The sequence below is a fragment of the Vombatus ursinus genome, unplaced genomic scaffold, assembly GCF_900497805.2.
Source record: "Vombatus ursinus unplaced genomic scaffold, bare-nosed wombat genome assembly UNPS02009062.1, whole genome shotgun sequence".
NCBI lineage: Eukaryota > Metazoa > Chordata > Mammalia > Diprotodontia > Vombatidae > Vombatus > Vombatus ursinus.
In genome coordinates this window covers 17971912-17985611 of record NW_020948840.1, presented here as the reverse complement: position 1 = coordinate 17985611, position 13700 = coordinate 17971912, and the positions used below count along the sequence as shown (strand labels likewise).

The 13700-nt window shown below is 40.3% G+C and overlaps 1 protein-coding gene across 1 annotated transcript in view; it reads left to right on the top strand.

Annotated features, from left to right (window-relative positions):
• The window catches only part of PLB1 (phospholipase B1), a 177337-nt gene that overhangs the window by 46769 nt on the left and 116868 nt on the right, over window positions 1-13700 (top strand). The window contains exons 17-19 of the mRNA XM_027850366.1: window positions 4825-4883; window positions 8136-8209; window positions 9573-9616. Coding sequence (XP_027706167.1) covers window positions 4825-4883; window positions 8136-8209; window positions 9573-9616 — 177 coding nt within the window. The remainder of the gene's footprint in view (window positions 1-4824; window positions 4884-8135; window positions 8210-9572; window positions 9617-13700) is intronic.

Below are 13700 nucleotides of genomic sequence, written 5' to 3'. Positions count from 1 at the left end.
GAAACCTCAGAGAACATTTACTTCAGTCCTCTCATCCTACAAATGAGAAAACAGAGACCTAGAGAGTCTAAGTAACTTGTCCAAAGCCTGAAAGGGAGAATCTTAATCAGACTCTCTAACACCACAGAGTTACACTGCTTCTTTAAATTTCATCATCTTTGAATTGGGGCTAAATAATACCTCCCTAACTGGTTTATTGTGAGGAGCAAATGAGATAAGGTATAAAAAATATTTTGTAAACCTTAAAGCCTATATAAATGTGAGCTATTATGGTATACAATCCATCTTCTGACAAAAGTCCAAAACCTCCCATCTGAGAAATCTGCAAAATCTTGAAAGTTTGAATGATGTATCTATCAACACACTGTCATTTTGTGTGGACATTTTGTACCATAGTATTCAGCTAATCAGCCCACAGATTTAATCTTATCACTTAATTGTCCTTTCCCCCTATATCATCTATAAAATGCTGGGCTGTGCCTCTAGCTATCTGTGATATTAACAAACCTTAATCAATCAAGGTCAACCAAAAAATGTGTTACCTTCCTATACTTTCAGATAACAAGCTAGTAATAACTCACATTTATAAGGATCACAAAGCACTTTCCTCACAACCATCTAGTGAAAGGGGTAATGCAATTAATATTCTTGTTGCCTTTGTTGGAGACTTACAACCAGCTTCAGATAACAGGTCAAACTCTCTTTTAATTGCATTTATGTCTCAATATCTTACTCATTTGATTTGTTATGAAGGACCTAGTTACAGGGGTGGGGAACTTAGCGAGGTCCTCAAGTGTGATCCTTTGACTAAATCCAAAATTCACAGAACAAATCCTCTTTGTAAAAGGATTTGTCATGCAGGTATAGCTACAATTACCAATCTTTAGTGACAGTCTTGTTTTGCCCAAATTCTGAGTTCTTTCAGCTCTGACCTTTTGCCCTTTACTCTTTCTACCTGGACACCTATTCTCATTTCTTATGGCCAGCCACATCACTTCACATGCTTCAAAAAACACACCACAAGCACAAAATATTGGCAAAGAAAAAGCATGAACCTAGAAAGCAGTTATCAGACAAGCTGGTTGTAAGTCTCCAACAAAGGCAACAAGAATATTAATTGCATTACCCCTTTCACTAGATGGTTGTGAGGAAAGTGCTTTGTGATCCTTATAAATGTGAGTTATTACTAGCTTCGTGATCTTGAGGGTGGTATTCACCTCTCAGTATTTGAGGCAAAAATAAAAGACTCAGAAGAGGGACCAAAGCACATTGGCACTAAGGCTGATTGGACTAGAGAACCTCTGAGGAAGTTTTCTCATTGGGAAGTTGTAGGTCCAGTCCTTATCCCCATTCTTATTATTAATAAATGGTGTTAGTATTTTTACATGGTCTTTGTAGGAAGAACTAATGGTGATACATCAGTCTTTTAAGTTATCCATGTTAGTCTTGAACATCTAGGACAGGCTGACTGAGGCTTTGTGTGAACATGCCAACATTTAGATGGTGCTGACCACAGTTATACTTCCTCAGCAAGAATATTTTGTTAAGGGGCAGCTAGGTGGCCCACTGGTTAGAGCTCCGGCCCTGAAGTAAGGAGGACCTGAGTTCAAATCCGGCCTCAGACCAAACACTTGAAACTTACTGGCTGTGTGACCCTAGGCAAGTCACTTAACCCCAATTGCCTAAAAAAAAAGGGAAGTCCAGTGGCAGCTTCTTCCAAATGATCTTTCCCAAAATAAGTAAGCACCTCCTTGACTCAGCACAATCTCACCCTGCCCCTTTTTCCTGGTGGTTCTCTCTCCTGCAGCAACCACATGATTTTCCATCCATCATCTCTTGGGTTCTTGGACTTCCCACTATGTAGCAATATTTCAATACCTCTATGCTACATAGGGTCATGTGTCCTGAAGTCCAAGGTCTCTCCCTCTTTCCCTTGATTTCAGGTCTGCTTCCCACCCTTAACTCCTTTTGCCCTGCACATCAGAAGTAGTAGCAGTAATATATCCCTGCAAAAGACAGAACTCTGCAGAAATGACAGTGAAAGCTGTCTTCCATTCCTGACAAGAAAAAAATTAAAATATCTTTTGTTTTCCCAAAGAAAGCAATTATTTGAAGGGAACAGGACCTTCTTGGATGCTGAGATTGTAGAGAAATTTGACAAGTTTTCTCTATAGCCAGAAGTCTAGACCTGGAACACTTTGAACCTTTCTCTCAATAAATGCCCCTGAGTTAATATAATTATGCTTCTGGGATTGGGATTTTATTGGGCTTGTGTATTGTTATCCTGTCCTGTTGGAAAGATCTAGTTCCTTTTTGTAATTCTTCATGTATTATGAAACATGGTTGTTGTTTGCCAGGAGAAAGTGAGCCTCCTTAGAGACAATGTTCTTCAATGTTCTAGTAGTTTCTGTCTTCCTGTCTTGGGAAATTGCCAGACGAAGCCCTTCCAGATCCCTTTTAATGCATGTATGTATAATGCATGTATGTATGAAAATGTAGGGAATGATATGAGCATTTTCTTTTTTGTTGTATAGATTTTATGTAGCTTCATACAAGGTTTCCACCCTCTGGTTTATCTCCAATTTATCTTGTATGCATCTTGTTTGTTTGTTATTTGTATATTAGAATTAGACTGTGAATTCCTTGAGTAGGGATTTTTGCCATTGTATCTATAGCATTTAGCAAAGTGCTTGCTACAAACTAGGTGCTTAATGAATGCCAATTGACTGATTGGCAACTAAACCAGTAAGCCTTCTATGTTACCCCAGCGTCTATGACTCTGCTTTGGTGTGAGTAAGGTAGCTTGGCAGGCCACTTCTGACTTGCCTGCATGTCCCTGCTAAAAACCAGCTTCTACAAGAAGCCTTTCCCAAATCCTTGTTAATTTGAATATTTCCCTTGGATGATTATTCCCAATTAATCTTGTATAGAGATTAAGTGCTTTTACAGATTATTTGCAGGTTGTCTCCTTCATTAAACTGTAAAGTCCTTTATGACAGGGATTGTCTTTTACCTTTATTTGTATCCCCAGTGCTTATCACAGTGCCTTGCACATAGCAGGTACTTATCAAATGTTTACTGACTTACTGAATGATTAAGAAAGGCAGAGAGAGCATTTCAGGAGAGTCATTGTGATTATAGAATTTAGAGCAGGAAGCGACCTCTGAGACCAGATCCAAATGTCCTTCTTTTTAGATAAGAAAACAGTGATTCAGACAGGTTAAGTGAAAGCAGTCTGATGACATGTAGAATCAGGATTTCAATCTAGCTCTTAGCATTCCAAAGTCAGCACATCATGCTGACGTGTGATGACTTAGGAGGATTAAATTACTTGGCTGTGATCTCAAAGTTCATTTGTATGAGAATATGATTTTCTGAATCCTCTAATGCATATGTATACAATTTATAAAAGGGCTCTCTTCACCAACATCCCGTGAGGTATGTATCATTTTCATTTCGCCAATGAGGAAACTGAGTCACAGTGGTAACATCATTTTAATAGTCACTTTGCTAGTAAGTAATATGATACATTGAGGGCTAGGAGGGACTTTAGACTTCCACCCATTTAACAGACTAGGAAACTTGTGTCCCAGAGAGGGAAATTTACATGCCTCAAGTCACACAATAAGTGTTAGAACCTTCACTTAAACCCACGTTATTTGACAGCAAAGCCAGGGCTTAACCTTCTAGATCTTTTAACTCTGAATCTGGCATTCTTTTTCACTCTACATTGCTACCTCTCAGATCTGCTGATTCTAGGTTCTGTGTTGTTGTTTACATATATGCTTTAGCATATTTACGTATAAGGAGGAAGGGGAGGAGGAAGGAAGGAAAGAAGAGATCAAAGTGAAAGGAAAGGAGAGAGAGGGGGAGGAAGGAAGGAAAAAAAGAAGGCAAAGATAGACCCAAAGAAAGAAGAAAATGTAGGGAATGATATGAGCATTTTCTTTCTTGTTGTATAGATTTTATGTACCTTCATACAAGGCTTACATAACAGTACACAATGACTGATTCTAAGATAGTGGTTGGATGAAAGAAATAGGTATTTGGGCATTGTGCCCTCACTACAAGTATACCCCACTCCCTTCATAATCGAAAGATGAGAACTCAGTTTATAGTATCTGCTATCATCAAAGAGTCTTGCAGGTTCTGTCTCCCAAACACTTGGGAAATTGTGTTCACCTTTTCTCACCCCACACTTGGGATCAGTCACCAAGGGCAGCAACATGGCGTAATGGAAAGAGTGCTGATTTGGTGATTCCACTGCAGATTTTATCATAGCTGTGAAACCATAAACACGTCACTTCCCCTTTCTAAACCTTAATTTCCTCACTGTAAAAGGGGGAATAATTAACATACCCAGTCCCAATGTCCCTAGATTGTTGAGAGGCTCCAACGAAGGGGGAAAGAAGGTTGATAGTAAAGGGTGATTAGGTGTGATGCTCAGTTCCGATGGTTATCCTTTGTGTGACTTTGATTTAGCCTTTCTGGTCATCAGGTTCCTTAAATGTACAATGAGAGAGCTGTATTAGGTTACCTCTACGACCCTCCCAGCTCCAGGTTTATCCCTAGGCTTTATAAACTTTAAAGAGCTATGTAAATGCCAGCTCTCATTACCTCAGTCCACTAAAGCAAATTGCTCATGTTCTGTCATTCCATCCTTAAGGTGAAAGCATTAAGGAAAACTTTTATCTACTATCCTCGCTGAAAGGCACTTAAAAAATTATCTAGGTGCTCTTGATTAGTTGTGTCAGTAGAAGGTCCCATAGTTCACATGGGATCTAAGCCCCCTTCCCTTCCATCCATTTTTTTTTTTTTTTTTAGTTCATAATTTGAGACCTGCTGATATCAAGGTGATCGGAGCTCTGGGAGACTCACTAACTGTAAGTCATTTGGATTGGGGAAAGGGGAATTTGTCTGGCTGGGTTCAATACAATTTAATAAGCATTTGTTAAGTGTCTACTGTTTTCCAGACACTGTGCTAAGCTCTGCAGGTGTATAATGAAAAAATAACAGTATCAGTCAACAAGGAGTTTATAGTCTACTGGTGCAACAATAGTATGTATACAGATAAGTAAATAATAATAATAATATATATATATATATATCAGGTAATTTCAAGGGGTGGAAGGGGAACTACTAACAAAGATATGAGGAAGAGGAGCATTCCAGCATAGGTGGCAGCCCATGAAAACACTCAGATATTGGAGATTGAATGTTCCGTACAGAAACCAGCAAGTTGGCTGGTTTGGCAGAGGAGAAGCACGTGTAATAAGGCAGGAGAAGCCAGAGAAGTGAAAAACTGGCATTTCATCTTTTATTTTAGAGGTAATAGGGAGCCACTGAAGCTTCTTGAATAGGGGAGTGACATGGTCAGACCCATGCTCTAGGTTTGGGGTATGTTGAGGAATTCTTCATGAAGACTTGGAAACAAAAGCCTATTCCAGAACAAATCCCATCGTTTATATCCCTCTGTAGTAGTTAAGCTTCTTTTACTTTAAACTTCCAAGGCATTTTCCTTCATCCCTACCATGCTGTTCAAATCAACCCTCTGCCACTGTCAGTTTGTGGTACAGGGGAGGAAGGCAGTTTTGAAATGTAAAGCTTGTATAAGGGAGACTGCCTCAATGACAGGGAGTAGCCAGGGGGTATATAATCATAAGGAATGAATGGTTAGCCAGGATAATAATCATAATTACAATAGCTCATTTATATAGTTTATAATTTATAAAGTTTGCAAAATATAATTTCATTTGATCCTTACAACAACTCTGGGAGATAGGTGTGATTATCTCTCTTACACAGATGAGAAGAGTGAGGTATAAAGAAGTGAGCTGCCCAAGGTCACACAGGTAGTAAGTGTCTGTCAGATTTGAAATCGGGTTTTCCAAACTCTTACGGGTAGTGCTCTATCCACTACGCTACTAAGCTGCTTTGATAAGCAGGGCATTTGGAAGACAGGGTGATCCTAGTAAATTGTAATAAACTCTTTATTCACTCTGCTCTAAAAGGAACTTACCTGCCACCTGTACCCCTCCCACTGCCCTGGGAGAAACTAGTTTGTCAGTACAGATTTATTCATCTGGGGAGTTCTCAAGTTCATCAGGAAGCAACTCAACATAGGCAAAGGCCCCATCTGTATATTTTTCCTGGAGACTTATAACTCCTCTGATAAGAGGTCTTCAGATGGCAATTTGATACCATTTTCTCAGCTTTGAAAGCCCTCCCCCAGCATGGGCTTAGACACCCTACAAATGCCACATTGACCTCCATCAGTTAGAAACGGCTGAGTGTTTTTCATTAGCTTTCCAGGGTTTCCCCCTGGATGATGCTGGGCAGCTCTTACAAAGCAGCAGGAACAGTGTGAGTGGCTTTCCTTCTGGACCCCTCCACTTATTGCTGCCTCCTTCTCTCCCCCCGCCCCTTCCTTTCTTTAGCATCATTTCAGGGTAGGTAATGAGTTATCAGGTGGCAGCAAAGTTTGATAGGTTTTTTCTGGATGATCCCCAAGGAGTTTCCCCAGTGAAGCAACAGCTCCTGGCATAACCGGAACAGGGAAGCTCAATAATGGAGGAAAGGGGCAGGAATCCTGGGAAAACCAACAGATCTGAGCTTCCTTCCCGCCCTCCTCTATTTAGGAGGTCAGCTTCCTATTCAAAGCGTGCCTTGCCAGCTTTGAGTGCTTAAAAATATGTAGAATGTTCCACCTGGGAGAGACTTCATAGATCATTCAGCCCAAGGGTCTTAAACTTGTCTGGGTGGTCAACTCCCTTGGCAGTCTGCACCATGGCCTATGAACCCAGTTTACAGAATAACATTTCGTTACTTACATTCCTAATGGAAGGAAATGCTATATTTCAGTTGTTAGTGAAAATAAAGTCTTTTTTTTTTTTGTCATCCAAGTTCATGGACCCAAAGAAATCTGTGGATCATAAGTTAAGAACCCCTGATCTAGTCCAATGCCCTCATTTTACAGATGGAAAGACACAGGCGCATAGAAAGTATAAGTGATTTCCCTTGTGTTCCATAGTTAATTTATGGCAGAGCTATGACTAGTTCATAGAGTGCTTGGCCTGGAGTCAGGAAGACTTGAGTTCAAATCTTGCCTCAGACACTTAACTAGCTATGTGACCCCGAGTGATTCACTTAAGTTTGTTTCCCTCAGTTTCCTCATCTGTAAAAATAAGCTGCAGAAGGAAATGGCAAATCATTCCAGTACTCTGCCAGGAAAACCCCAACTGGTACCACTAACAGACCAAAGTAAGCAATAAACTTAATAGCCTTAGGGTTTTTTGTAGTAGTAAACAACAGAGATGGCATTAAAACTCAGGTTCTATTACTCCAGGTTCCACTGTCTTTCCACTGGATCCTACTTTGAACATTATAACTTTAGCTAAAAAATTGGCCCCATGCAGGAAGATAACCAGCACTCACATCTAACCCCTGCCAAGGTGTCTGCTTGGAGGAGTTCTTAACTTCTGTGGTAGACTGTAACTATCTGTAATGAAGCAAGACAGGCCTGGCTAAGAAACACCTGTGTTTTCAGTTTTGGACACCAAGCCAGGATAGAAAGGTCAAAGAAAAGTTTGCTTCTTGCAATTTTTAATTCTTTCAATTTATGGAAAAGAAGCATTTCTGTAACATAGTATAAATAAGATAATTGCACAGGAAACTGCAAATCTATTATGTACAACTTGCTATTCCTTTTTTTTTATTCCTTTTCAATATGTAATACAATTAACATTTAAATTTCTCATCCTTTTTTCCTTCCCTCCCTCCCTGACAGATGACCACCTTTAGATAGAAATAGGGGTGTGTGTGGTGTGTGTATGTGTTTGTGTGTGTGTATACATATATCAGTAACTCCAGGAAGTTGCAAAGAAGATAGAGACTTCTATTGGTAGAGAAATTCTCATAGTAATGAACATGAAGATCCAATACCTCTCCATTTCTAAATGTATTGGTTGACATGTCCAGTCAAAGAACTTGACCTCTGGGTAGGACAAAGGAGAAACACCAAGTCCAGTTATAGCAAATCATCACCTCTTAATACACATGAGCATTTCTTGGATGGACAAGAATGTGAGTCCTCTCCTATGGAGTTCACTTCCCTTTCTCTCCTTTTCAAATGTCAGGCAGGTAATGGTGCAGGATCCCCACCTGGCGACATCATTGACGTCCTCACTCAATACCGAGGTTTGTCTTGGAGGTGAGTGTGTCACCACCTCTCCCTCCTTGTGAGGGCTAAGGGCCGAGTTTCCCGAACAGAAGGAATGTTTTGTGGGAGCCTCCTCGGGGGAGAGGGGGAATGAAGAGATGCCAGGCTGTTCTTCACCCTGAGCACAAACTAATGAAATCCTCTTATCACCCGAAGATGTCATCAGCTACCACAAGGAGTGGGATTGAGATGTGAGCACTAATTTGGGGTGCAAATTGTGGAAGATGGGAAAGCTTTGGCCTGGAAAAATCACAGTTACTCTCTTCCAAGGTCTCTTCACTGCTTCCAAGGATTTCTTCCTATAACAGACCTTATGAGTGTCATAGACGTATAGGGACCCTAAAGATGATCTCTTCTTGTCCCTTCTAAGGGAATCATAGAATTTTAAGAGTTAGAAGGTGCCTCAGCAGCCACCTAGTTCAACCACCTTATTTTACCAATAATGAGACTGAGGCCCAGCTCTAAAGTGACTCACACAATGTCTCTTAGGTCATAGTAGAGCAGATGAGATTCTGATTTAGGTCCATAACTCCAAATGCATTCTCTCTTTGATGATACTTTGAATTTCATAATTTTTTTTGGAAGCAGTTAGGGTTAAGTGACTTGCCTATTGTCACACAGCTAGTGTCAAGTGTCTGGGGCTGGATTTGAACTCAGGTCCTCCTGACTCCAGGGCTGTATCCACTGGGCCACCTAGCTGCCCCTGAATTTCATAACTTCTGAAAAGGATATTACCCCAGGCAAGAAGAGAGCCGGCATTCACAGCTAACTCCCCTCTTGCCCCACCAAGTACCCTCCTCCACTCCTACCCCCACCCCCCTAATAACTATCTGAAAGCTCAAGCCTCTAATGTGATAGGAAGCCCCTGTGCATCACAAGAGCCTGAAAGGCAAATGACTTCAAATGCAGAGTAAAAAGTATTGCTTAGTTTAGTTTCCTTACTCCAAGCCCCAAACACTGAGTAAACGAAATGGGTCATAGTAGAAAGAACACTGGATTTGAAGGCAAAGAATTGTGGTTAAATCCCAGCTCTATGCCTTATGACCTTGGACATGACACTTAACCTCTCTGGGACCCAATTTCCTCATCTGTAAAATGAGAAGGGTTCAAGTATCTTCCAGAACTAAAATGTTAGATCCAACCTGAACATCTGAAAGTCAGATTTTGAGGAGAATAAGCAGGAGTGGAAAAGGGATTCTATTTATTGTGAGAAGAGGTAACAGAATGAATACATATTGTTAACCCAGGGAGAAAAAGTGTCTTTTCCCCTGGGAGTAATTCTTTAGAGTATTCCTGTAGTTCTAATTACTGTTTTCTATCCCCACTCTCCCACCCCACCCTCACCTTGGAACAGTGTTGGCGGGAATGAGAACATCAGCACCGTCAGTACCCTATCAAGTGAGTACCTGCTGCTGGGGAACTGTGGGATGATTTATACTGCAGGTGGCCTCTGTGGCCCAGGTAGCTCTAGTCGAGGTATCTGGCAGCAAAGGGTTATCGCTCTTGCAGGCTACAACACACTGCCTTGGGGCACTGTTTCCAATGTTGTAACCCACAAAATTGCCACCCATGGGGTGTGTGGGTCCTCTTCCGGGAATCATGAGGATGCAGCACGGGCAGTGGACTTTGGCTCTGGTGTCCCACTTCCCCTCCCCCTGCCCCTGATGCTGGACTGGGCTTTTGGGATTTGCAATGCTACCTGTCATTGAGTATGTGTTAGCAGGTAGGGAGGTGAGTTCCTGAACAGTTTCTTAAAGACAAAATGAGAGAAAAGGGCATCACCTCAGCCCTAGAGTGAAATGAGGATATTACATATTGCCTCTTATCTGGGACATAAATGAAGACAGAAACCCAGAAGGAAAGAAGATAATGTGAAGAGAGGAAAGGATTTATGAAGCACTTACTATGTGATAGAGACTGTCTTAAGCACTGGGGATAAAAAGAAAAGCACCCTTCCTTCTCTAATGCATACATATACACATAAACCCAGTCCCTGCTCTCAAGGAGTTTACAGTCTAAGGGAAGGCAAGCAGGCATCATTGGCGTCCCAAGACCCAAGTTTGAACCCTGCCTCTTTTACTTACCTGTGTTAACTTGGGTAAGTCAGTTAACCTCAGTGGCTTCATCTATTTAATGGAGTGCTTGTACTTAAATAGCCTTTGAGGTACCTTTCAACTCTACATCTAGGGATAGAAGGAAGGAAGAGAGGAAAGAAGAAAGGAAAACAGGAAGAAAAGAGAAAAAAGATGGAGAGAGGGGAGATTGAGGGATGGTTGAGGAAGGTGGTGGGAATTTTTATCGCCTTGTAGTTAGAGTTCTTATGAAAACAAATGAAGAGTACCACCTACAGAGTAGTAATGCTAGAATATTTTGGGTGCACTGGCACCTGGTTCCTGGAAAAACAAAGAGCTAAGACTGATGTAGTGTGTGTACCCAACATCATATGTAATTTTGCCTTTACAGCAGTGAGATGTGAAGGGAGTATGTTATCTTGATCTCATTCTGCAAACATAACCATATTTGGTGCCCATCGTAAGCCTCCAACTATTTTACATTTCACTTTTAAGTCTGACTATAGCCCTCCCTAAATCCTTTAGCACTCTTCATAAGGAGAATTCTATGTGTACCTATCCTTATTTTTACCTCTTCATAATATTTCTTTGCAAGCAATGATACCTTTAAGCCCATTGAAAATATGTAATTAAGACTTTGATCCTTAACAACAGAAGATGATGTCATAACCAAGAGTAAACATAACTGACCAGACCTTGGAGCCCAAGCCAGACTCTGGGAATTTTAAATAGGCATGATTCTGTGCCCAAATGCATTCCCTGACTTCTTCATTTCAAGGTCTGTCCAAATGAGCTATAAATAAGCTTCTCTGGTGTGGAGGGATTATTTGGAATGCTCTGTAAATGTGAATCACTGTACAATCAGCATCCTATAGAGCATCATTGCTGCTAACCATTTCAGAGTGTGCTGTAGCTTGAAGTGGTAACTAAAGCCCAAAGCAGCTGGTTTTCCATCAATCATCAGGCGTTTATTAAGTGCCCACCACGTGCCAGGCACTGTGCTAAGCAGTTTGGAATACATATGCAGAAAGGAGCAGTCTTTGCTAAACACTAGGGAAATAAAGACAAAGAAAAGAAAGAATCTTTGTTTTCAAAGAACTAATATCTTATCAGGGAAGATAATATATGCATGTGTAAGTAAATGCAAATTGTAGATAACTTACTGAAATAGATACAAGGTAATATCTGGATGGGGGAAGCATTAGTGAGCTGGGGTAATGAGGAGAAAGGTCTTTTGTAGGAGGCAACAATTGAGCTGAGCATTTACGAAAGCTAGGAATTGCTAGAGGAAGAAGTGGGGGAGAGGGATGAGGAATGGGCAGAAGGTTCTACAGGGTGTACTAAGGTTTGCTATGAGGAGGTGGCAAGTTTTCTCTAAGCAATAGCAAAAAGATCAATTTGGCTAAACTGTAAAGTTGATGAACGGTTGTGATGTGTAAGAAACCTGAGAAGATAGATTACAGTCAGGTTGTCAAGGGCTTCCAATAGCCAACAGAGGAGTCTGTGCTTTATGCTGGCATCTTGAATAAAATGATTTGGAGAGCCTGGGTTAAACCGGATCAAAGTCTCCTAGAATTCAAAGGCCTTTAACCAAAGAAATTGTTGAGAAGGCAAAATAGCCTGAGCAGTCTGACCCTTGTGTTGTCGTTGAAAAAAAAAACATTGGATTTCAAGTCCAAAGACTTGACTTGGAATTTTGATTCTGTTCTGCTACTTTGAGTGATCTTGAGAATATCACTTCCTCTCCCTTTCCTCTTTGGTAAAATAAAGGGAGTGACTGAGATGACCTATGAGATCCCTTCCAGCTCTATGATTTGGGAAATGAGGAGGTTGGACCAGAAGATGATGTCTAAAGAAATTTCCACCTCTAAAAGTCTCAACCAACAATCTAAAGTGTTACTGAGTGATTCAGTTTGATTGAACAAACATTTATTAGACTTCTTCTATATGCAGAGCTCTCTGTTAGGAACTGGTAGTAAAAAAACAAAAAAAAAGACAATACCTGCCTTCAAGTAACTTATACATGCATTTTGGCAGTAGGGAGCATCCTGTAATCATTGAAAGTTCTGTGTGGTTTCCCAAATTCAATTCAGCTTATTTTCCTCTTCATATTTAACACTCAGGCTAGCTCATTATATGTCTTAGTGCTGGTCCAAGATATTTACCTTGATAGATTAACACAATAAATAATACTATAAATTTGTTGTATGTCATGACCTTCATCCACTTCTTTTGGCCTTTTTCATCCCCTTGTTCTCTTTTGAATGATCATGGATCTCATTAAGCAGATGCTGCCATGTTCTAGAGGTTGTTCATTGTAAACCACCCAAAGCCATTTGTACATAGGTGCATTTCAAGAACCTCACCATCTGTAGCAAATTACTCTACCATTTGCATTTAGTGCTCAACGTTATCATGGTAGTGGTGAATACCTTTTTTTAACATGTCTCCCTGTTTTATGCCTCATTTGTTACCAATAACAAGATCATTTGAACAAAATTACCTAAGTGGTTGTATCTATGGAGGAATTTATTGTAATTGTCACATATGAACGGGAAATACCTTGTTGAATGAAGGCTTTTTAAGGGTGCCTTTTGTTCTCTCAATAAATTTACCTGTTCTTTCTTAAAATCACTAGAAAATAAAAGCAGTGGTATCTTGTATTAGCCACAGCCCTCAATCAATTGTGTAACTAGGAACACGTGAATTGCTATTGTGAATCATCTGTGACAGCCTGCTTTTGTTCCGTTCTCATGTTATGGATACCTTGGATGTACACTACGACGTATTCTTAAAGATTTTATAGATTTGAAAAAAATAGGCCTACGGGTCAGCAGTTATTGATTTCTCCTCTATTGCTCTTTTAGGAGTAATGATATCTCTTCCATTCAGAGGAATTTTCTCCCCTTCACGATATGTTGAAAATATTGCCCTGAGTTTATTTATATTTTGGCAGATTTGACAGCTGACCACTGTCTGTTATCTTTGAACTACTGAACTGTATAATGAGATAGGCTTGGAGGACATGTTTTGTTCTAATTTTCCAAATGCTCTAAATGATAGATTGTGGGCTCCCCTTTCACTGTGGGTCTTCAAGGAAAAGCTGAATGACTACTTTTAAGGAGTGTTGTAGACATTATTCAAGTTAGGGTTTTATGTGATGGACTCTGAAGTGCCTTACAACCCTGAGATTCTATGATCCTTCCTTCTGCAAGATCTTCCTTTTAATATATTTGCTAATGGCAAGATGCCCTTCTTGAATTCATTCTTTTAACCTTTTATTTAGTATGTTATGTTTCCCCACTTACATGTCAACATAATTTCAACATTCGTTTCAAAACATTGATTTCTCTCTCTTCCTCCCTCCCCACCCCACCCTCGTGAGAAGGTAAACAATTAGATGTAGGTTG